The sequence below is a fragment of the Nicotiana tomentosiformis genome, chromosome 12 (genome assembly GCF_000390325.3).
Source record: "Nicotiana tomentosiformis chromosome 12, ASM39032v3, whole genome shotgun sequence".
Classification (NCBI taxonomy): Eukaryota; Viridiplantae; Streptophyta; class Magnoliopsida; order Solanales; family Solanaceae; genus Nicotiana; species Nicotiana tomentosiformis.
The window spans coordinates 24,282,561-24,307,286 of NC_090823.1; the positions used below are offsets into that span (position 1 = coordinate 24,282,561).

At 36.2% G+C, this 24,726-nt stretch overlaps 1 protein-coding gene and 1 pseudogene across 1 annotated transcript; both read right to left on the reverse strand.

Moving 5' to 3' along the window:
• Positions 1-7,859: 7,859 nt before the first annotated feature.
• LOC138902363 (zinc finger BED domain-containing protein RICESLEEPER 3-like) lies at positions 7,860-8,276 on the reverse strand. The gene has a single exon (XM_070190220.1). It carries the CDS (start codon positions 8,274-8,276, stop codon positions 7,860-7,862), a length of 417 nt encoding a protein of 138 aa, XP_070046321.1.
• Positions 8,277-17,770: 9,494 nt separating this feature from the next.
• LOC104118346 (patatin-2-Kuras 1-like) lies at positions 17,771-22,867 on the reverse strand (annotated as a pseudogene).
• Positions 22,868-24,726: the final 1,859 nt, after the last annotated feature.

The following is a 24,726-nucleotide window of genomic DNA, read 5'->3' on the forward strand; positions in this document are numbered from 1 at the left end:
ACGAGGCAAGGGCATAGCGGAGTAAGAAATTACGTAGTTTGAGCCAAGTAACACTTCTAAACTTGGTTCTGAGGGTATGAATCCCTGAATTGGTGTTATATAAATTGTTTGGAGGTGACACACATGATAGTTGACGAGCGTGTGAGGCGTGCACCATTGAAATTGTGACTTGTATAAATTCTGGGAAGTTGTAAAAATTAAAGAATCATGTTATTATCTTAATATTTCCCACGTGTTAGAGAAATAGAGATGTGTCTCTTATTAAAAATCATGATTAGGTTACGTGTCGATATTTTTGGGATCTACGGGGTCGTGTTGATGTTAAATGAATTGTTTTAAAAAAAACGTACATTTCACACTCAATCATATTCATCCATTGTGAGAATATTTATGGGATCGAGATGCGCGCTGCAGCAGGCCATATTGGCTTTATATATATTATTATATGGATCGGGGCTGCCCACCAGCAACATGCCTTATAGGCTTTATTATTATTATGGGATCGGACTGTACGCCAGAGTAGGCGATATCGGCTTTATATAGCACTTGGGTTGAAGGAGCCCCTCCGGAGTTTGTACACACCCCTAGTGAGCTTAGATGATTATATATTCGGGTTGGACTTCCCAGGGCATGGACTTGCCTTACTTATTTATATTGTGATAATTTTTTTCCGGACATGGATCTTGTCTGTATCATTTATATTTGGGGATAAATTACCCCAGGGCTGGATTGGCCTTATACGACACTGAGTGACTGACTGTCAGACGATGTGTATATATATATACGGGATGGAATATCCCTGGGTTGGATTGACCATAAACAGTACCGAGTGACCGAATAATTTGTGACCAATATTTACATGAGGTCTTTCTACTGAGATGTCATATTTCTCATAACATGCGGTGTTGATCTATTTCACTTGTAGTGAGTTTAACTGTTGAACTTGAAAGTATGCCTACATTTTTGTACCATTATTTATACTGGGCTGTACCTGCGGAGCTCATCACTACTTTCAGTCCAGAGGTTAGTCTTGTTATTTATTGAGTTGGTTGTACTCATACTACACTCTGCACCTCGTGTGCAGATCCAGGTGCTCCCGGATACTGCGGCTGCTAGATTTTAGAGTTATTTCTGTTGGAGACTATCAAGATACCTTCTTTGCGTCCGCAGACTTTGACCCCTCCCTATTTGGTTATTGTATTGTTCTATATTTTCAGACAGTAATTTTATCAGTCAGACTTTGTATTCATTTATATGCTCATGTACTCAGTGACATCGGGTTTTGGGAGTGATTATATCTGTATTGTGAGATTTCTTCCGTTGAATTTAAATATTATGTTTGCAAACTTAAAAGATATGGTGGTTTAATGAGATTGTTGGTTTGCCCAGTAATGAAATAGGCGCCATCATAACATGTGAGTTTTTGGGTCGTGACATCTTTATGTTACTTTTGAGGTTCCGTTGGGTAGTTTGTATCTGGCGTTAATATGGAAGTTGTTCTAGATGCTTTCCACTTGAGAAAATTCTATGTTCTTTTCTGTTTCTAGAGTAGATCTTTTTCCTAGAAAGAGCTTTTTGTCTACACTGATACACAGACCTATCCATATATCAAACATAACCCACAGTCACTCTTCCTTCATTGGACATTATCCTCTGCCCCTCTCCTTACATAACACCACTTTCCAGCATTTAAATCCAAGCTGATTCCCCTGCTCTTCCGCAAGGCTAATTTAAATTCTTCCTCTGATTTTTGGTAGTTAATTGCAGTGCGAGGGAATAATCTATATCATGTAGAAACCAGTATTAATTTGCTTGGAATATGCTTTTGATTGTCTTATAGGTGACAAATGGGTTGGCCGGGCATGTCAGAGTCGAGAAAAATAGTGACCGACCGGTCACTAATCCGGGCCGGGTTCCGTATTTTACAAACCGGGCATAACGGGTCCGGCCCCATCCAGTAAAAAATTGAACCGGAACGGTACCGGGCCTAAGCGGCCGGGCCGGGTTTATGTTTTTTTTTTTTTTGTATTTTGTATAACTATCGTAATTTATATTAATATAAAGTTAAAATATGAAACAAAAAAAAATTATAAAAAAAGTGTTTGAATAAAGGAAGCAAAGACTTTAAAATTCTTATATTTGAATATTGCATTAAGAATTTAAGATAATAGAATACAATGAAGATGGAAAAAAAACGCACTTATAATTTGCAAGTTCTTTTTTTATTTCAAACTTGTAAATTAAAGTTTACATTTAACAACTAAATTAACGAAAAAATAGTAAATTCAAAGTCTAATTATTAAATATAAATCTAGAACTTCAAAGGTTTTTGTCACGACCCGAAATTGTCACCTTCGGACCGTGATGGCGCCTAATATTTTACTTGCTAGGCAAGCCAACGTTAGAATAACATTATCCATTTTTAAAATAATTTTAAGTTTATTAATAACAAGGAAGCAAATGCGGAAGCAATTTTGAAATAATCCATAATAATAACGATGTCTAAATACCATCCTAGAATTGGTGTCACAAGTGCACGAGCTTCTAGAATAAATACAAATAAAGGTCTGAATAATATAAAGATGTCTGAAAATAAACACACAGCTAAAGTACAATAGACGGGGACTTCAGAACTGCGGACGCCTTGCAGTTATACCTCAAGTCTCTTCCGAGTAGCTGAAATCCGAGCAAAACTATGGTATGCCGCTGGGACCAACTCCAAAATCTGCACAAAAAGTGAAGAGTGTAGTATCAGTACAACCGACTCCATGTACTGGTAAGTGCTGAGCCTAACCTCGACGAAGTAGTGACGAGGCTAAGGCGGTTCACTAACATTAACCTGTACGCAATATTAATAACAATAACAAATAATAGAAATAAATCAGGTAACTCATTTATAATAATTGAAGCCAACTCAGCAGTCCTAATCCATTATTATTTTATCCAAATCTGTTGCAACGTTCAACCCGCTCTCACAATATATTCAAATTCAATTCTGTTGCAGCGTACAACCCGCTCTCCCAATATATTCCTTTTAATCAAGTCTGTCATATATTTATTTCAATCAAGTATATATATAGACTTTTAAATAAGTCTGTTGCGGCGTGCAATCTGATCCCCCAATATTGACTTTTAAATAAGTCTATTGCGGCGTGCAATCCGATCCCCCAATATTGACTTTTAAATAAGTCTATTGCGGCATGCAATCCGATCCCCCAATATTGACTTTTAAATAAGTCTATTGCTGCGTGCAATCCGATCCTCCAATATATTCATTTACCAATCAATTCTTATAGAAGAAATTCCCCAATAAACACAATAATTAATCTAAAAATCATAAGACAACAAGCACACAATAAATATGATTTAATTATGAAGCAACCAATGACAAATAACAATTATTATGAAAATCAGAGAGCAAATAGGCAGTTTAATATTTAATATGCTAAATGTCAAATAACAATTAAGACATATAATTCAAATAACATGTAACAATTAATGCAGTAATTCAAGAATTAATATTTGACAAAGAATGAGAGAGAAACAATTATTATAATAATTAATTTATGATTAAAAATAATTTATGATTTTTCAAGTAAGCAGGAAAACAATTTATTTGACAACGTATAGACACTCGTCACCTCGCCTATACATCGTTTACGTGCAATTCACATAACAAACAATTTAAGGGTTCTATTCCCTCAAGTCAAGGTTAACCCCGACACTTACCTCGCTTTGCAAATTCCAATCAATTATTCAACCACAACTTTTCCTTTTAAATTTGGCTCTGAAAGCTTCAAATTTATTCACAAACAATTCAATATATTCAATACTAATCATAGGAATTAATTCCATATGAATTTATAATTTTTCTGGATAAAAATCTGAAATTCATTAAAATATTCAGCAATGGGAGCCACATCTCAAATCCGGAAAAAACTCGTGAAATCCGAACACCCGTTCCGATACAAGTTCAACCATACCAAATTTGTCCAATTCCGATATCAAATGGACCTTCAAATCTAAATTTTTCGTTTTTGAAAAGTTTTACAAAAATTCCAATTTCTTCCATCTAAATCCGAAATAAATGATGAATATAGACATGGATTTGTGAAATACAATCACTATATGATAAAGAACACTTACCCAGTTCAAAGTCGTAAAAATCCCCCTTGAAATCGCCCAAATTCGAGACTCAAAACTCAAAAATGAGTAAAAATGGCTTAGACCCGATTTTATGTATTCTGTCCAGCATTTTCGCATCTGCGGTGCCTGGGCTCGCACTTGCGAGCTCACATGTGCGAGAAAAATCTCGCATCTGCGAAAAGGGGCTGCCAGGCGAGGTTCCGCATCTGCGGACAAAATGTCGCACCTGCGGCGTCCGCTTCTGCGCAAAAGGGCCGCACCTGCGAAGGCCGCATCTGCGATGGATGTCTCGCTTCTGCGAGCTCGCACCTGCGGTCAAAATTCCACAGGTGCGATTATACCAGAACCCAAATTACAGATTTTTGCTTAAGTCCAATTCTTGTTCCGATTTCAATCCGTTTCACTCACGGGGTACTCGGGACCCCGCTCGAATATACCAACAAGTCCCGTAGCATAATACGGACTGACTCGGGGTTTAAAATCATATCAAACAACACTGAAATTATAATTCACACCCCGATTCAAACTTTGAGTTTTAAACTTTTAATTTTCAAATCTCGTGCCAAAACATATTAAATGAATCCGGAATGACTTCAAATTTGGCACACAAGTCATAAATAACATAACAGAGCTGTTCAAATTTCCAGAATTGGATTCCGGCTCCGATATCAAAAAGTCAACCCCGTGGTCAAACTTGGAATATTTAGCCTTTAAATTACTAGTTCCGTTAAATGGTCATAACTTGAGTTAGGGACCTCCAAATTAAATTTCGGGCATACGTCCAAGTCCCAAATCACGATACGGAGCTACCAGAATTTTCAAAATACTGATCCGGATCCGTTTGCTCAAAATGTTGACCAAAGTCAACTCACTTGAGTTTTAAAGCTCTATTTCCCATTTTAATCCATTTTTCACATGAAAACTTTCTGAAAAATTTTACGGACTGCGCACGCAAGTCGAAGAAGGATAAATGGTGCTTTTTGAGGTCTTAGAACACGGAATTACTTATTAAATTTAAAGATGACATTATGGGTCATCACATTCTCCACCTCTAAAACAAACGTTCGTCCTCGAACGGAGTTAGAAAAAGTACCTGAGCTGGAGAAAAGGTGTGGATATTTACTCTGCATATCCGAATCGGACTCCCTGGTAGATGCCTCTACCGTCTGACCTCTCCATTGCACCCGAACTGAAGGATAACTCTTTGACCTCAACTGTCGGACCTGCCGGGCTAGAATAGCCACCAGCTCCTCCTCGTAAGTCAAATCTTTGTCCAATTGGACTGAGTTGAAATCTAACACATGGGATGGATCACCATGATATTTTCGGAGCATAGATACATGGAACACCAGATGAACCGCTGATAAACTAGGTGGTAATGCAAGCCTGTAGGCTACTTCACCCACCCTTTCAAGAATTTCAAAGGGTCCTATATACCTAGGGCTCAACTTGCCCTTCTTTCCGAACCTCATTACACCTTTCATAGGTGAAACCCGAAGCAATATTCGTTCTCCAACTATGAATGCAATATCATGAACTTTACGGTCGGCATAACTCTTTTGCCTAGACTGAGCTGCGCGAAGTCGATCCTGAATAATCTTGACCTTATCCAAGGCATCCTGTACCAAATCGGTACCCAACAACCGAGCCTCTCCCGGTTCAAACCAACCAACTGGTGATCGGCATCGCCTTTCATATAATACCTCATATGGAGCCATCTGAATGCTCGACTGGTAGCTATTATTATAAGCAAACTCCGCAAGTGGCAAGAAATGATCCCAAGAACCTCCAAAGTCTATAACACAAGCGCGAAGCATATTTTCCAATATCTGAATAGTGCGCTCTGACTGTCCATTTATCTGTGGATGAAATGTTGTACTCAACTACACCCGCATGCCTAACTCACGCTGTACAGCCCTCCAGAAATGTGAGGTAAACTACGTACCTCGATCTGAAATAATAGACACGAGCACACCGTGAAGATGGACAATCTCACGAATGTAAATTTCTGCTAACCTCTCTGAAGAATAGGTAACTTCCACTGGAATGAAATGGGCTAACTTGGTCAACCTGTCCACAATGACCCAAACTGCGTCAAAGTTTCTCTGAGTCCATGGGAGCCCAACAACAAAATCCAGAGTGATACGCTCGCACTTCCACTCAGGAATTTCTAACTTCTGATGCAAACCACCAAGTCTGTGATGCTCGTACTTGACTTGCTGACAATTCAGACATTGAGCTACATGTGCAACTATATCCTTTTTCATTCTCCTCCACCAATAATGTTGCCGCAAATCTTGATATATTTTAGCAGTACCTGGATGAATAGAATACCTGGAACTATGTGCCTCTTCGAGAATTAATTCACGAAGCCCATCCACATTAGGCACACAAATACGGCCCTGCATTCGCAAAACTCCATCTTCCCCTACAGCAATCTGTTTGGCATCACTGTGCCGCACCATGTCCTTAAGGACAAGTAAATGAGGATCATCATACTGCCTCTCTCTCTGATGCGCTCATATAGAGAAGACCGAGCGACTGTGCAAGCTAGAACCCGACTGGGTTCTAAAACATCTAACCTCACGAACTGGTTAGCCAAAGTCTGAACATCTGCGGTGCCTGGGCTCGCACATGCGAGAAAAATCTCGCATCTGCGAAAAGGGGCTGCCAGGCGAGGTTCCGCTTCTGCGGACAAAATATCGCACCTGCGACGTCCGCTTCTGCGCAAAAAGGCCTCACCTGTGAAGGCCGCATCTGCAATAGATGTCTCGCTTCTGCGGTCAAAATTTCGCAGGTGCGATTATACCAGAACCCAAATTTTAGATTTTTGCTTAAGTCCAATTCTTGTTCCGATTTCAATCCGTTTCACTTTCGGGGTACTCGGGACCCCGCTCGAATATACCAATAAGTTCTGTAACATAATACGGACTGACTCGGGGTCTAAAATTACATCAAACAATACTGAAATTACAATTCACACACCGATTCAAACTTTGAGTTTTAAACTTTTAATTTGCAAATCTCGTGCCAAAATATATTAAATAAATCTGGAATGACTTCAAATTTGGCACACAAGTCATAAATATGATAACGAAGCTGTTCCAATTTCCAGAATCGGATTCCGGCTCCGATATCAAAAAGTCAACCCCGTGGTCAAACTTGGAATATTTAACCTTTAAATTGCTAGTTCCGTTAAATGGTTATAACTTGAGCTAGGGACCTCCAAATTAAATTTCGGGCATACGCCCAAGTCCCAAATCATGATACGGAGCTACCAGAATTTTCAAAACATTGATCTAGATCCGTTTGCTCAAAATATTGACCAAAGTCAACTCACTTGAGTTTTAAAGCTCTATTTCCCATTTTAATCCATTTTTTACATGAAAACTTTCTGAAAAATTTTACGGACTGCGCACGTAAGTCGAGGAAGGATAAATGGTACTTTTCGAGATCTTAGAACACATAATTACTTATTAAATTTAAAGATGACATTATGGGTCCTCACAGTTTTGCATTGCCTTAGTAAGTTCTTGGTAATCAATATGAACTTCTTGACCATCTTCTGAAGTGTTAAATTTAGATGGGTGACCATGTGTTAATATATTTCCAAGTTTCTCATCTTCTGGTTTATCAACATCTTCACGTCCCTGATTTCTTCGTTCCGATCTAATCTAATATCTTAAACATACTAAAACTTCCAAAGCATTGCTTCACAATGAGTGATGGGTGTCTCCTAGTTGTTGTCTTGCTTGACTAAATGTACTATCTGATGCAACAGTTGAAATTGGCACATTCAGCATGTCCCGAGCCATAGCAGACAGAATAGAAAATTGCTTTTCATTCTCATGCCACCATTCCAACGGTGAAAATTCCTTATTACGAGGCTCTGATTGCTTTTGCAAGTAGAATTGAAGTTCATCAATGTTCCTGCTACCGGTTTGAGTGGAAGGAAATGCAGCCCAAATATTATAACCACCAAGTCCTTCATTTTCATCCATATTAGGAGATGCAGTAGAAGTAGTATAATGCATAGTAGGATTAACATTTCCTACATTAATAGCATCATCATCAAATATACTTGCATAATAATTATATAAATATTGTAAATAATCATTTAGCTTGTTCATAAAGCAATATATATATATATATATATATATATATATATATATATATATATATATATATATATATATATATATATAGGGTTTCAGTTGGTCCAATCTCCATATAACTATATAAAGCATTGATTAATTGGTGACAATTAGACATCTTTATATAAGGATTTAAAACAACACCAATTAAGTAAATCGGAAGAATGGGAAAGAAATATTTTTTGAATTTTGCTTGTATTTTCTCAACAGCATCCTTATATTTTTATTTCTTCTTAAATTCAGAGAGTAGAAAAGAAATTTCAGCTATATGTACTAAAGTCATAGTAACACTAGGGTAATATGCTCCAGAAAACTCAACAGTAGCTGTATAAAATTTATGTAAAAATTGAACAATATCATTAATGGCCTTCCAAGTATTAGTTATTAACATATGGTTTGGATCAATACAATGCGCATTAGCAACTTCAGTTATCGGCAATCAATATTTGTAGCAACATTTTAAAAATAAGTATGTATAATTCCATGTAGTAACAATTTCATCTGGCAAAAATTTGGGGTTAAGGTTATGCTCCGTACACTTAGTCTTAAATTCCCTAATTCTAGATTGTCTATTATTTCCTTGAATAACACCCACTGCTCTTCTAACCTGATTTATCTCAATCGAAAATAAATCAAGGCCATTTTTAACGATTAAATTATAAACATGACATGCACACCTAACATGAAAAATTTCATCTAGTGGTGGTTTCAAATGTAGTCTTAATGTTGAAATAACGACATTATTGTTAGAAGCATTATCAAAAGACATATACAATACTTTTTTATTAAGATTATAAAATGTAACGACCCAACTTGTCATTTTAAGAATTAACACCCCGTTCAGTGACTTAAGATCTTGAGCAGCTTTGTAATATGTATTATGACCCGCGTGTGTGGTCGAGTTTCGTTTTCGAAAGATTCGGAATTTAAATAAAAGAACAAGTCTCATTTTGAAGCTTAGAAATGAAAAAAGTTGACTAGAATTTGACTTTTAAACAAACGACTCCGTAATGAAATTTTGATGATGTCAATAGTTTTGTATGGTGATTTCAGACTTAGGCATGTGTCCGGATTTGGATTTTGAAGTCCGTAGGACAATTCGACGCATATTGGCAAAAGTTGAAAATATTAAGTGGAAAAAGTGTCTTACTTGCACAATACCTACCTTTGAACGGGTATAACTATCATAATGTGAAGAGACAATCCATGAATTTTTATCCCTAAAGAATAGCCCTTCGTGTCTGGTTTCAAACGCATCAAACCATTTGTCAATTGGATATTTCTACAAGAAATTATAATCAAATTACTAAAATAAGGCAGGTGGAACAAGGAAAGTTTTGCTAAGGGTTTAAGGCCTTAAATCGAGCCTCGGATCTCCACTTTTCGCTTGCGTGCCCCAGATGGCTATGAATGAGGGTAACATCGTGTAATCACGGCTTCATACTTAAATGAAAGTTTGGTAGTGAATTAGGGCCTACATCATAGCAAGGTATCGAAAGAGGGTAAGTTGGAAAATAAGAAATAAGGAAAGGATGCAATTGGGGAGCTCGCGTGAACTCGTGCATCGCGCGGGTTTGCGCGAGCCATGACCCCCGGCCATTTCAAAAAAATAGCGAAGTATTGCCTCAGCACGCAAACTTGAACGAGAGCTCGTGCATGTCCACGCGATGCACGAGGATGGACAAGCTAGGCCTGAAGCCTTTATAAAGAGCATTTCGGTAGCTCACTTCTCCCACTCCTCTTGGTCGATTCTTGGAGACCCTCTCCACTCTCTCAAGACCCCCAACTCTCCTATTCTTCAATGTAAGCAATCCCCATTATCTTGTTGTGAAATTCCATCATTTTCATACTAGTATTGATAAAATTTACACATAAAATACTTAGATCTTTAAGAAATTTCTTCAGGAACTCAATGGAGGGTTTTACAAAATTTCTTCCAAAAAGGTAATCCTTCACCTTTAGACTTACATGTATGGATTTATAATGATTATGTGAGCAATAAATAAGTATTAACACTTATTGGATGGTGCTTGGGAGCTATAAATACATAAACTAGATTATTGGGTGTTGTAGAGATTTTGTAATTAATTAATTAGCAACAATTGGGTGGACGTAAGTTCATTGATAATTTTAATGGTGCTAAAGAAGGTTGTTTGTAGACAAAGGATGGTTTAGTATCTCTTGTTGGTGGGAAGAAGGGATTGTTGGATGAAGAAACACCATTACTAGAGGTAGTAATATGCTATGTACTCTAGGTGTTTGATAAAATACCTAAATGACCAAAAATATAGAAATTTGTTACTGATATTGGTGCAATTGTATTTCACTGTTGTAGATTGAAATTTGTTTAGTGTGGTAGACTATCGTCTAATAACTGCCTTTTTGATTAAAAATTGTCTCCTATGTACCAATTACTACTTTTATAGCTTAGTACCAATTTCTTGATAATCGATTTACTAGTATAAAATTTGTTTTGGACCTGCTGATAAGATTCATAGTACTTATATAACTTACCTCGTTTTAAATTAGCGTATTGACGATACACTTAACAATATATTATATGAAATATCTAATAAAAAGTTTGGCAAGAAGCTCCATGGCTAAAATACTGCTAATGTTTGTTTAATAATGACGATTAGTGGCTCGTTTAAAACAACTGGCAAGGAAAGACAAAAACCAAAGATAGATTGAGGTACGAATTCGAATAAATTTACTTAGTGTTATCAGGATTAGGAGCCGGCCAGTCTTTATAGTATATTATTATTATTTTGGTGATCATTATCATCAATAACTAACATAGAGATATGACTCAACACTTATATACAGTACATTTTTTGTCAATACGTGTTGGCCTAAGTAAGTTTTTTTTTTGATGATTGACAAAAGAACATATGCATGAATCAGGTCCATACACAGTATATATATGGCACAGACATATTCAATCATAAGGCATGAACGTGAACGGGATAAGCAAAAGTGGTTATATCTGATATTCACCGAACGAAAATGTTGCATAATTGATAAGGACTAGGACTCCTTACTTGAAGAGAACTCTACCCTAGATATAAGTTAACTAAAACTCAAGAGTATAGTATCAGAACTCTAGTTAATCCTAATCCTACTAACTCTATATATTTCAGGATGTTCTCTTTTACAGGTGACGTACAAATACTGAAGTTAAGCAAGAATTGAGGCAAAATAGTAAGGCATTTTGCAAGAAATTTCTGTGTGTTTTAAGTATGCGAACTTGAAGCTACATGAATAAGATAGAAGAATCAGTTCCAAGTATTTGTCTTTTATTATAGTTCAATTATAGTAGGGCTTTTGAGTTGTACCTTTCAACTTTCCTTAGAAGCATTTGTACTAGGTACTTTGAGTTATATTGTTCAAGTTCGAATTAATTTGAAGTTGTTGCAACATCCTGTGGTTGGTTGTTACAAGGGTTAGAGGTAATCTTTAGGTTTACAAGAGTTTTGTAAACGTTGTTGTTTGGCTTAGTGATTTAGTGAAGTGTTGGAATAAATCCTAATGAGAAGTAGATCGTGATTTTTTCACCTTTTGAGCCGGGTGTTTTCTACGTAAAAATACTTGTGTTCTTTACTTTCTGCATTTATTATTCTGCAACTGTAGTGTAAGGAACTCGTAGAAGAACCAGGTCCTTCTATAATATGTGCACGCAAAAAATTGGATACCATACAAATCATCCACATCTTATGTGGCATTGAAGTATCTAACACCTTAGGAGAAGATCAAGATGAACGCACCACCTGAAAATGGGGAAGGACAATCCACTGCTAGGCCACCACTCTTTAATGGCCAGTACTACTCTTGGTAGAAGACTAGGATGAGATCACGTACAGACTGAAGACTACGAGCTATGAGACATAATTACTGATGGTCCACTCTCCACCTTGAAGAAAAATACTGAAGGAGTAGATGTGTAAAAAACAAGAGTTGATTGTAATGCTGAGGATTTAAAGAAGTGGAAAAAGAATTCCAAAACCAAAAAATAGTTTGTTTGTGGACTTGGTCTAGATGAGTACAACATAATCCAAGGCTGTTTCACTACCAAGCAAATTTGGAACACACTACAAGTGGCCCGTGAAGGAACAACTCAGGTGAAAATATCAAGAGGAACTTTACTGTACTCACAGTATGAGAACTTTGCCATGAAAGATGGAGAAACTATTCAGGATATGTACACAGGGTTCACTAAATTGACAAATGAACTAAAATCTCTTGGAAGGATTATCCCTGAACATGAGAGGGTTGAGAAGATAGTAATCAGAGTCTTGCCAATCACTTGGGAAAGCAAGATCACTGCCATTCAGGAATAAAAAAATATTGCTACATTTCCTTTGGATGAGTTTATTGGAAATCTCACTATGTATGAACTTAGAAAATAAACCATGAAATGTGCCTAAGAAGGAAATAAGTCTGGCACTCAGAATCACTAAAGGTTCTGACCTGGAAGATGATGAAATGACAATAATTACCAAATACTTCAAGAAGTACCAAAGAAGAGGAAAGGGTTCTTCAAGAAGTGGAAGCTACAACAAGGCAAGAGTTCCGGAGAAGCATGCAAATGATGGATGCTACACGTGTGGAAAGACTGATCACATAATCAAGAACTGTCCCTTGTGGGAGATATTATGGAAGAAGGAAAGAGACGAACGAAGGAACATGAAGAAGGAACGGGTATATCCCAAGAAAGGAAACAATAAAGGATCAACCAAGTCTATGGTTACTACTTAAGGAGATAGCTCAGATGAAAGCTCCGATGATGATGATGATGAACGAGCACTAATGGCTATTGGACAATATGATGAAGAAACTGAGATAAATGTCTTTCATATCAAAGAAAAGATTAAATTTTTGTCTAAAAAAAGATTATCTGAATTACTACTAGAGATGATTGATGAGTCTGAAGATATGAATAATGAAAAGGAACAACTGTCAAAAGAATGTGTCATTTTGAAGGCTAAGTGCAAAAACCTGAAACTTAGGGCTTGTGAAGCTGAAAGTGAAAACAATATGTTAAAGAACCTGGTTCATGCACTTGATACAACTGTCCTAGAACTTAGATATGAAAATATAAAATTGAAGCTAGGAACAGGTAAAAGGACAGCCGGTGAGACACAACTCACTCTAGAAGAGAATTTAGGTAAAGTGAAAGACGAGTTATATAAAAGAGATAAATAGGTAAGAGTTTTGAAGGACGACCTGAATAAGGTTAAGCATGAGCTAAACAGAACTTGTAAATAGAACATGTCCTTTGATGCACTTTCATGACTACAAGAATACCATAGTAGCAACAAAAGAAGATTGGGCTTTGGGACCTCTACACCTAAGTGGGATTCTAAGAGCAAGTACCTCACACTCCCTGAGAATAGAATTTGCACGAACTGTTGTAACATTGGTCACTATAAGAGTGATTGCACTACAAAATAAAAGGCAAATTAAAAGAACAAAGATTTTGCTCTAGGGAAAAAAGGCTGCCAAGTTAGGCTAAAAAGAACTTGATTCATCCTTTTGCCTATAGAAAGGGACCCAAACTAGTTTGGGTTCCTAAGACTAACCCCTGATTTTCTTATGCAGGTCCAAGTGGAGGGGAGCAATTAATATGGTACATGGATAATGGCTGCTCAAAGCACATGAAAGAAAGTAAGAACCAGTTCCTTTCACTTGAGGACCTTAAAGGAGGTAATGTCTCCTTTGGAATGAAAAGAAAGGTGAGATCATTGGGGTTATAAAGGTAGGTAAGTTTGATTCTCACTCTATTGAGAAAGTCTACTTGATAGATGGACTGAAGTACGGTCTTATAAGTGTATCGCAACTGTATGATAGAAGTAACATGGTAACTTTTATTTTTACAAAATACTTTGTGATAATCTTACCACTAATAAGATAGTTTTACAGGAAAAAAAAGTAAATAACATATATGTGGTGGATCTGTCCACACTTTCAGATAATGAACTCACTTGCTTAAGTGTGTTGGACAATGTTCCCCCCTCCCCCCCCCCGGACCAAGAGACTTGGACATGCAAGTCTAAGCAACTCAACAAACTTGGCTCTAAGGACTTAGTGATATGGATGCCTAACATTAAGTTCAAGGAATATAAAGTTTGTGAGACTTATGCAAGGGAGAAGCGGGTAAGATCCTCTTTTAAAAGCAAGAAAATGGTAGTACTACCAGATCGATGGAACTGGTCCATATGGATCTGTGTGGACCAATTAGAACAATTAGTAGAGGTGGTAAGAGATATGTTATGGTGCTTGTTGATGATTACTATATGTTTACTTGGACATTGTTTTTAATATATAAAGATAAAGCATTTGATATGTTCACTTCATCTGTTAGAAAACTTGAGAAACAACTAGGTAATCAACTTACATCAATTAGGTCTGATCATGGTACTGAATTTAAGAATGCTAAATTTTCTGCATTTTGTGATGAGCATGGCATAGATCATAATTTCTATGCTCCTAGAACTCCACAAAAAATAAGGTAGTTGAAAGAAATAATAGGACATTGGAGGAAATGGCTAGGACTATGCTACTTGCTAGTAAATTGCCTTATAGCTTCTTGGCAGAAGTTGTGAACACTGCATGCTATTTCATAAATAGGTGCATGACTAGACCTCTTGTTGAGAAGTCTCCCTATGAGTTACTTAAAGGGAGGAAGCCAAATATATCTCATCACACGGCATTTGGATGCAAGTGCTTTGTGCACAATAATGAAAAATACTCCATAGGTAAGTTTGATCCCATAAGTGATGAACCTGTTCTTAAACAACAAAACATTGAAGGAACATGTAGAGAGAATCAGATGATTGTGAAATCCTACAAGAATCAGATGATTTTGTAACTTTTGTCAGGTTACGAGACGTGAGCCCCACAAGCGATTTTTGAGTGTAATTTCGGATAGTTTTTGGGAAATTTAGTATTTTGATATGGAATTAATTCCTATAATTTGTGTTGACAGAATCGAATTAATTGTGAGTAGATTCGAGCCATTTGGAAGTTTATACGCGCAGAATGAAATTTCTGGAATATTATTTAGCTTACTCGACATTGAATTCGGCTGGTTCAAGGCAAGTAACATCTCTAATCTTGGAGTTGAGGATATGAAACCCTGATTATACGTGTTATGTGAATTGTTTGGAGGTGACACATATGCTAGGTGACGGGCGTGTGGGCGTGCGCCGTAGAAATTGAGACTCAGTTGATTCCGTAGAGCTGTTTAGTTAATTAACTTGTTTTCTTCCATGTATTTATATGTGTTAGAGAAACTGAGCTAGACTAATGTTAGAAATCATGCTTAGGCAAATGTTGGTATGGATTTGTGTGGACCAATGAGAACAATTAGCAGAGGTGATAAGAGGTATGTTATGGTGCTTGTCGATGATTACTATATGTTTACTTGGACATTATTTTTAATATATAAAGATGAAGCATTTGATATGTTCAATTTCATTTGTTAGAAAAACTGAGAAATAACTAGGTAATCAACTTGCATCAATTAGGTCTGATCATGATACTGAATTTGAGAATGCTAAATTTTCTGCATTTTGTGATGAGCATGGCATAGATCATAATTTTTATGCTCCTAGAACTCCACAAAAAATGGGGTAGTTGAAAGAAAGAATAGGACATTGGAGGAAATGGCTAGGACTAAGCTACTTGCTAGTAAATTGCCTTATAGCTTCTAGGCAGAAGTTGTGAGCACTGCATGCTATATCATAAATAGGTGCATGACTAGACCTCTTGTTGAGAAGACTCCCTATGAGTTACTTAAAGGGAGAAAGCCAAATATATCTCATCTCAGGGCATTTGGATGCAAGTGCTTTGTGCACAATAATGAAAAAGACTCCATAGGTAAGTTTGATCCCATAAGTGATGAGGGAGTATTCTTGGGATATTCTTCACATTGTAAAGATTATAAGATATATAACAAAATAACTATGTGTGTAGAAGAAAGTGTACATGTTGTTGTTGATGAAACTAACATTCTTTCTAAGAGGCAGGAACAAGATGATGAAGAAATTGGACTAGTAAAAAACTCAAATGAAACAACAGTCCAACCTGAAGCTACACCACAGGAAGGAACATGTCCTTCCACCCTAGGCAACCTGACATGGGAACTGAACATAGAGGAACTAATCCTCAAATCTCAAGGGAACCTATCCATGAAGTTGTTCATCAACAACAAAACATTGAAGGAATATCTAGAGAAAATCAGATGATTGTGAAATCCTACAAGAATCAGATGATTTTGTAACTTTTGTCAGGTTACGAGACGTGAGCCCCACGAACAATTTTTGAGTGTAATTTCGGATAGTTTTTGGGAAATTTAGTATTTTGATATGGAATTAATTCCTATAATTTGTGTTGACAGAATCGAATTAATTGTGAGTAGATTCGAGCCATTTGGAAGTTTATACGCGCAGAATGAAATTTCTGAAATATTGTTTAGCTTGCTCGACATTGAATTCGGCTGGTTCGAGGCAAGTAACATCTCTAATCTTGGAGTTGAGGATATGAAACCCTGATTATACGTGTTATGTTAATTGTTTGGAGGTGACACATATGCTAGGTGACGGGCGTGTGGGCGTGCGCCGTAGAAATTGAGACTCAGTTGATTCCGTAGAGCTGTTTAGTTAATTAACTTGTTTTCTTCCATGTATTTTTATGTGTTAGAGAAACTGAGCTAGACTAATGTTAGAAATCATGCTTAGGCAAATGTTGGTATTATTGGGACCCGCTGAGGTCATTTCTACTGTCGAATTATATGTTTAAACTGTAATTTCATACTCAATCATATTCATTCATTGCATATCATATCTCAATCTCTGTTGTTATTTATGGATACATCATATCATCATTTTGGACTAGTTTCATGACATTGTGAGCCCGAGAGACTGGAGAGATTGATGACTGAGTGAGGCCGAGGGCCTGATTGTGAGGATAATTAAGGGATCGGACAGCATGCCGTAGCATGCCAGATTGGCTTATTATAGCACGTGAGTTGTTCGTGTATCACGTGAGTTGTCCGTGCATCACGTGAGTTGTCCGTGCGGACCCAAATATTGATACTATAGTACGTGTGTTGTTTGTGTAGATTATAGCGCTTGGGCTGAATGAGCCCCTCCGGAGTCTGTATACACCCCTAGTGAGCGCAGGTACCTACTGAGTGCGAGTGACGATTGCCGAGCGATTGGGAGGATTGAGTGACTGTGAGGACTGAGTGACCGGGAGGACTGAGTGATGTCGGTTTTGCATTGTGGAAATGCAAGTTTTACTTTGGCAGATTGCTCCAAGTCCTTAGGGGGTGATGGATTTCCCCTACAACAGAATTACGATTTTTCCTTTCTTTATATGTTGTTTTGGCTTTGAAGGATGATTTTATTTATTTAACACACAACCAAAAGTTTACATAATCTTTAGCATATTTCAAATTTACATAGGGGGATATTTCTATTGAATTATTGAGAGGCTTTGTTTGCTCGGAGTTTCTTCCTTTCTGGAGCAATTTTGCAAACCTACGTACAAAGAAACTATTATAAGTAGAAATAAAATAGATTTATAATTCGATCAAAAAACAGTCTCTAAATAGATTTAAAAAAATGAAGGTTAATATATTTTACCTCTTTAGAGCTTCCTCATTGGTTTCTGGATTCCCATTGGAAGCTGGTTTCTTCAACAATGTTTTCACCAACTTGTACCAGTAACTTCATATTATCCTCTGAAGCATCATCTGATTGGGTAGTTGTGCCTGTTAATGCGTTTTCCTAGTACACGTAAAAAATAATTAATTACTCTTTTTGTTCCAATATATGCGACTGTTTACCCGAAAAACGGATAAAGTTGAATTTATACATAGTTCTAAAGATACGTGGTATAACTTGTCACAAATCGGAAAGTAAGTAGAAATATATTGAGTATTGACTGTATAAAGAATGAAATATAAACCAAACTGAGTGGAAAACGATTTATGAACAAGCAAGACAAATCAATAAACAAAACCCAAAAAAGGATAATCTCTATATGAATATTAGTTTGTTTTTCTCTGTGAATAATATGAAAGTGTATGAATGCCTTAATGTTCGATCCATTACAGAAATAGTCGTTATGCCTCTTATAGTGGAGAAATCATACTTTAGATATAATTAAAAATAGTGGAGATCCCATAATAGATTAGCTTTTCCCTAATTCCCGCCGAGATTCTCTCCCTTAGTGCGGCTGTAACGACTCTTGTCTCTTGGCTCGATCTCGGTCGGATTCGGTATTGGTCAATCTCTAGATTCCGAGCACGATATTGACTCGAGCACGATATTGACTCGGGCTTAGAATTGGTTGGTCGATGGTTCTTGAGCTCGATAACACTTTTTTATATCGTAGCTCGATATTGACTTCGATCTTATCTCGATATCATGAAGAGGACCTTCGGTCCACTACGTTCCAATCTTGACTAATTATACGAAGGTGGAAACCGATTTTGACCGTATACAGCGAGAACATTTATTTCTTTGTCTGTTCTAAACAAAAAAAAATTTTAAAATTTTTAAAATAATTTAACTTACAAATATCCATAAGATATTTTAAATCACAAATTTCAAAAATCTTTTTTTCTTTTTTAAATTCAATAGCAATTCAAACTTTCAAACATAAATCGATACGGAGGAAGTATTTAAGGTTAATGTGCTTTAGTGCTTTCATAAATAAAAGGAGGGGAACTAATGTGTCACGGCCCAATTTCACATATAGGTTGTGATGGCGCCCAACACTATAGCTAGGCAAGCCAACTAATAAATTAAACATATATCGATAAAATTTAAATCCAAGAAAATAATAAGACACCAAATTCTACTAATATGTGTACCAAGACCTGGTGTCACAAGTGTATGTGCAACTAGTAGATTATACAAAACTCCACATTTTCCTGAAGTGAAAATAGACAGAATAAAAAAAATAATACAAGAAGAGGCACTGGTAGCTGCAGAACGACTCAGAAAGGCAGCTCACCACTACGCCTCGAGATAACGAGGATGTGCGATGATAGGTCCTCCACTAGTATCTGTCTCAGATACTGCACAAAAAGTGCAGCAAGTGTAGCATGAGTACGTAAACAACGTGTACCCAATAAGTATCAAGTCTAATCTCGAAGTGGTAGAGACGAGATGGCCGACTTTGACCCTCACACTGGGGCAAAGATAATAATTGAAATAGAACTAATATATCTAAATCAGAATGATTCACATAATATAACAATAATTTATTTAACCAGTAGAAATAATTAAATTCCTTCAATTTGCAACAATTCTCAATATATATTAAATTCCTTCAATTCCAATATATTTTCAATTTATCAATTAGCTTCATTTACATGAATAATAATAATTTCTTAACAAGCATGGATAATAATTCTTTAAATTCCAAAGATTTCCAATTTATCAATTAGATTCACAAGCTGCAATAAACTATCAAAGTATCGTGTAATTATTAATATTAAGCACGATTTCGGCCGAGGTCGTACGACCTGATCCAGAGTTTCGTGTACACTGCCGAGGGACATGCAGCACGATCCATAGATATATTAAGCATATGAGTTTTCCACCATTTAATATTTTTATCTAATAATTCACAATATATATATATATATATATATATATATATATATATATATATATATATATATATATATATATATATATATCAAATAATATTAATTAAATAAAGAATACAATTTACACAAGTAATTCATGCTTTGAGTCCTAAACTACCCGAACTTTAGCATTAATAGTAGTTACGCACGGACTCTCGTCATGTCGTGTGTACTTAACCCCCGCAATTAGCAACAATTATTCAATTTAATCCCTATGGGGTAATTGTTTTCTCACAAGATTAGACAAGAGACTTACCTCGCACTTTGCTCCAATTTAATCCAATGGAAGGCCTTTTTCACGATTATCCAACTCTGTGTGGCTCGGATCTAGCGAAGAATAATTCGATACAATCACTAAAAATTATAGGAATCAATTCCATAATAAATTACTACATTTTCAATAAAAAAATAAAATTAATTAAAAATTTATCTGTGGGGCCCACGTCTCGGAATCTGGTGAAATTTACAAAATATGAACGCCCACTCAACCATGAGTCTACCCATACCAAAGTCACTAAATTCCGATAACAATTCGGCCCTCAAATCTTCAAATCTATCCAAGAGGGTTTTCAAACTTTTTTCAATTTAATTCACCAATTAAATGATAAAAACAGTGATGGATTCGGGTAATTTAACCAATATTAAGTTAAGAACACTTACCCCGTTGTTTTCTCTGAAAATCTCCCAAAACTCGTTCAAATCTGAGCTCCAAATCGTTAAAAAATGAAAAATGGGACGAAATTCTATTTTAAGAACTTAAACTCTCTGCCCCGTGATTTCTTTTACGCGATCGCGAACTTCCTCATGCGATCGCATAGCACAAATTGTTCTGCCCAGAAAATAACCTTACGCGATCGCATAAAGTCCCACGCGATTGCGATGCATAAGGTTCTGACTCTACGCGATTGCATCCCTCTTCACGCGGTCGCATAACACAAACGCGTGGCCCAGTTTCCTCTCAAGTTTCCCCTACGCGATCGCAAAAAACGACACACGATCGCGATACACTAGCTGGCCCAACCTACGCGATCGCGGATGTGTCCACGCGATCGTAAAGAACAAAATTCCAGCTGCCCAAATTAAGCCTACGCGATCGCAACCCCATTCACGCAATCGCATAGAAAAAATCCACCTCAACCCAAATTACTCTACGTGATCGCAGACCAACTTACGCGATCGCGTATAAGAAAATCAGAAGAAAATTTCCAGCAGCTATCAGCAGTCATCCAAAGGCCAAAAGTGGTCCGTTAGTCGTCTGAAATTCAACCGAGCTACTCGGGATCTCAACCAAATATACCAACAAGTCCCAATACATCATATGAACTTAGTAAAACCTTCAAATCGCACCAAACAACGTTAAAAACGTGAATCACGCATAGATTCAAGCCTAATGAACTTTGAAACTTCGAATTTTTACAAACGACGCCGGAACCTATCAATTCAAGTCCGATTGACCTCAAATTTTGCACACAAGTCATAAATGACATAAAAAAGTTATGAAAACTTTTGAAACTGGATTCCGACCCCGATATCAAAAAGTAAACTCCACGGTCAAACTTCCAAACATAAATTCTTATTTTAGTCACTTCAAGCCTAATTTAACTACGGACCTCCAAATAAAATCCGAATACGTTTCTAAGTCCACAATCACCATACGGAGCTGTTGCAATCGTCAAAATTCTATACCGGGGTCATTTTCTCGAAATGTTGACCGAAGTCAAACTTAGCATTTTAAAGCCAACTTAAGGAACCAAGTGTTCCGATTTCAACCCAAACACTCACAAATCCCGAACCAACCATCTCCGCAAGTCATAAATCATTAAAAGAACATATGAGAAGTTTTATTTTAGGGAACGGAGTTCTAAAAGTTAAAATGACTGGTTGGGTCATTACATAATGGGGAAGAAAAAAAATTCACTCCTTGATTTGAGTAGAAAACAAGATAACAATGCAGAAATGCGGATCATGATATTATTTCACGCTTGGTTCGAGTTCTACGCATTGAGAAATTTGGTGATTTTCACTTTAATGTATGTTGTGTGAATTCAAACTCAAATTGATGCACCTTTTAAACCACTTTTAATCTCGTTAAAAAGAGTTTTGGAAAAATAGCTTCGCATTAGAGTTAGAACGCTCATTAGAGTTTTGAAGCACCGACAATTCTGACGATCACAAGAATTTTCTGCGCCAGAATTTGAAGCACCAAAAATTCTAGCGATTTTCACCGAGAATGCTGAAAAATTCTGATGACATGTCAGGATTTGTGGCAAAACCCTAATAATCTACATAATGCTGAAATTCAATGCAGTGTTTTAAAATTCCGGTGATCGGAAATATCCCGCCCAACATATTTTAAAATTTTGATATGGTGTTATTTCTGAAAACTTCTTTTATTGGGGGTCAAAAAACCAATAGTGGCACAAAATATCCTATTTTTCGTTATTCTCCCGAATTCGGTCAATGAGTACCCAAAAAAGAAAAAGAGAGATAGTTATACTTGCAATGATCCATTACTCTTAAATTAATCAACTTGAAATAATTATATAAGTAATATATTAGGAGTGTGACAGTGTTTTTGAGCAAGAATGCCTTACTTCCATTCTAAGGTAATTCGATTCAGCACCAAGAGCGCGATAGATAGTGGCGATGTAATAATCATTCATGATAGTACTTGCTGCAAATGACATTTCACGCAGAGGATTCGAATTATTATTAAATAGCCAGGAAACAAGACCCCAATTAGCTGCCTCCTCTGCTATGTATTTCCCAGCAAAATCTGCAGTAGTGCCAGTCCCTAATGAGAGCAGTAAAATGTTTTTGACGTCCATTGGCTTGATAGAAGCAAATGATGGATCCGTTTCCGTACTGTTGGTTACTGTGCTTAGGGCAATTAAGTCCTGTCAACCATATATATATATGTATGAACTAATTAACATGGGTCATTAGAAGTTATCTAGTCATCTAAATGTCTACTTATAATTTATATTTTGGTGCAAAGAGGAACTATTTTATATATTAATATGCATCATTATAAAAGTGAGTACTATCATTTGCACTCTACTAATCAAACAAAAGAAGTTCAGGGTTTGTCTGCATATGCTTGGTCAATCTCCAGATTCCGAGCACGATATTGACTCGAGCACGATATTGACTCGGGCTCGGAATTGGTTGGTCTATGGTTCTTGATCTCGATAACACTTTTTTATATCGTAGCTCGATATTGACTTCGATCTTATCTCTATATCATGAAGAGGACCTTCGGTCCACTACGTTCCAATCTTGACTAATTATACGAAGGTGAAAACCGGTTTTGACCGTATACAACGACAACATTTATTTCTTTGTCTGTTCTAAAAAATGTTTTTTTTTTAATTTTTAAAATAATTTAACTTACAAATATCCATAAGATATTTTAAATCACAAATTTCAAAAATCTTCTTTTCTTTTTTAAATTCAATAGCAATTCAAACTTTTCAAACATAAATCGATACGGAGGAAGTATTTAAATGTTAATGTGCTTTAGTGCTTTCATAAATAAAAGGAGGGGAACTAATGTGTCATGACCCAATTTCACCTATAGGTCGTGATAGCGCCCAAAACTATAGCTAGGCAAGCCAACTAATAAATTAAACATATATCGATAAAATTTAAATCCAAGAAAATAATAAGACACCAAATTCTACCAATGTGTGTGCCAAGACCTTGTATCACACGTGTATGTGCATCTAGTAGATTATACAAAACTCCACATTTTTCTGAAGTGAAAATAGACAGAATAAAAAAAAATACAAGAAGAGGCACTGGTAGCTACAGAACGACTCAGAAAGGCAGCTCACCACTACGCCTCGGGATAATGAGGATGTACGATGATAGGTCCTTCACTAGTATCTGTCTCAGATACTGCACAAAATGTGCAGCAAGTGTAGCATGAGTACATAAACAACGTGTACCCAATAGGTATCAAGTCTAATCTCGAAGTGGTAGAGACGAGATGACCGACTTTGACTCTCAACTCTAGGGCAAAGATAATAATTGAAATAGAACTAATATATCTAAATCAACATGATTCACAGAATATAATAATAATTTATTTAATCAGTAGAAATAATTAAATTCCTTCAATTTGCAACAATTCTCAATATATATTAAATTCCTTCAATTCCAATAAATTTTCAATTTATCAATTAGTTTCATTTACATGAATAACAATAATTTCTTAACAAGCAGGGATAATAATTCTTTAAATTCCAAAAATTTTCAATTTATCAATTAGATTCACAAGCTGCAATAAACTATTAAAGTATCGTGTAATTATTAATATTAAGCACGATTTCGGCCGAGGTCGTACGACATGATCTAGAGTTTCGTGTACACTGCCGAGGGACATGCGGCACGATCCATAGATATATTAAGCATATAAGATTTTCATCCTTTAATATTTTTATCAAATAATTCACAATATATATATATATATATATATATATATATATATATATCAAATAATATTAATTAAACAACGAATACAATTTATACAAGTAATTCATGCTTTAAGTCCTAAACTACACGGACTTTAGCATTAATAGTAGTTACGCACGGACTCTCGTCACCTCGTGTGTACTTAGCCCCCGCAATTAGCAATAATTATTCAATTTAATCCCTATGGGGTAATTATTTTCTCACAAGATTAGACAAGAGACTTACCTCGCATTTTACTCAAATTTAATCCAATGGAAGGCCTTTTTCAAGATAATCCAACTCTGT